The sequence below is a fragment of the Enhydra lutris genome, unplaced genomic scaffold, assembly GCF_002288905.1.
Source record: "Enhydra lutris kenyoni isolate GAN:26980312 unplaced genomic scaffold, ASM228890v2 scaffoldscaffold141, whole genome shotgun sequence".
NCBI classification, from domain to species: Eukaryota; Metazoa; Chordata; class Mammalia; order Carnivora; family Mustelidae; genus Enhydra; species Enhydra lutris.
Genome location: NW_019154225.1, coordinates 1 through 1,118, shown reverse-complemented (window position 1 = coordinate 1,118; position 1,118 = coordinate 1). Strand labels below are relative to the sequence as shown.

At 36.8% G+C, this 1,118-nt stretch overlaps 1 protein-coding gene across 1 annotated transcript in view; it reads left to right on the top strand.

Moving 5' to 3' along the window:
• The window catches only part of LOC111139994 (butyrophilin subfamily 1 member A1-like), a gene marked incomplete at its 3' end in the record, with an annotated part of 54,878 nt that extends 53,835 nt beyond the window's left edge, over positions 1–1,043 (top strand). Inside the window, exon 4 of the mRNA XM_022492387.1 lies at positions 1,023–1,043. Coding sequence (XP_022348095.1) covers positions 1,023–1,043 — 21 coding nt within the window. The remainder of the gene's footprint in view (positions 1–1,022) is intronic.
• Between the last annotated feature and the right edge of the window lie 75 nt (positions 1,044–1,118).

The window sequence follows — 1,118 nt, the reverse complement described above, 5'->3', positions numbered from 1 at the left end:
TCACCGAATCGCTTATATCCAAAGTCAACCTGTTGACGGATTTCATCTTGGATAGCTCTGAATCTCATGTCTTTGGACATGCTCATCTCACGCAAAACTAAAGCGCCCTGCAGAATCTAGGTCAGGAGCTGCTGAGCAATAGACTTGAAGGAGACCATGGGCTAAATTGTATGACATTCCAGAGGGAACGTGCAAAGGGATGCGTTCTTAGAAGACTTACTATATATTTATACCTTTTGAAAGGATGTAACTGGGTTTGGCATAATCGTAGAATATTGAGGAATCTACCGGAATCATCTCCAAAGGAAAGAGTGAGCATTCCGTTATGTGAGCACAAAGAAGGAAAAATATCTGACCTAAAGGTTTTTATCAGAAAGCGAAGAAATTTTGGTCATGTTCTAGAAAGGGGACACCGAAAACCCTGGTGTGAATATCAATAGGTACATCAAAGATTGAAATATGTCTCGTATTCTTCAATAGAAAAAAAAAAGAATTCACTTATTATGCAGTAATTGAAGTACAGGTATTCATCTGTACAAAACAAAAACACTATTGGGAAAGGGCATTTGCTCCACCCTATGTATATTAGGGAAATTATATATAGCCAAGCAAGAAAAGGAAGTTATGGCTATGCCCACTTATACATGTACATATACATATGTGATAAGGATGATAGGCATATGATATATAGAGCAAGAAATACAAATAATGTAGACATAGGTCAGTTTTGAGGCAGAGATAAAGGTATAGATATAGATACTGAATATCTCCCTGGGCAGTTTTGGAAGGTCACGTATAGACCTCTGTGAGTCATGGTGTAGGTTTATCAAAAGTCAGGTAGAAACCCCTATGTCATTTAAATTTCTGCTTATCTCTTACGTAGCTGCAAAACACTTGACTCTCTCAGACAAACTTTATTGTTTCTAGTCTTATATATAAAGAGTTTCACTGCCTTCACACAGCAATGAAGGGTCAGAAGTTGAATTCCATTCTATAACGTATTTCCGTATTTCTTTTTAAAGGTACACTTCAGCATGAACGTGGTAAGTTACCCATTACTTCTCTGTGTTGAATGAATTGTTCACAAGTTAAAGGTCAGGCTTTTTTTTTTTTTTTTT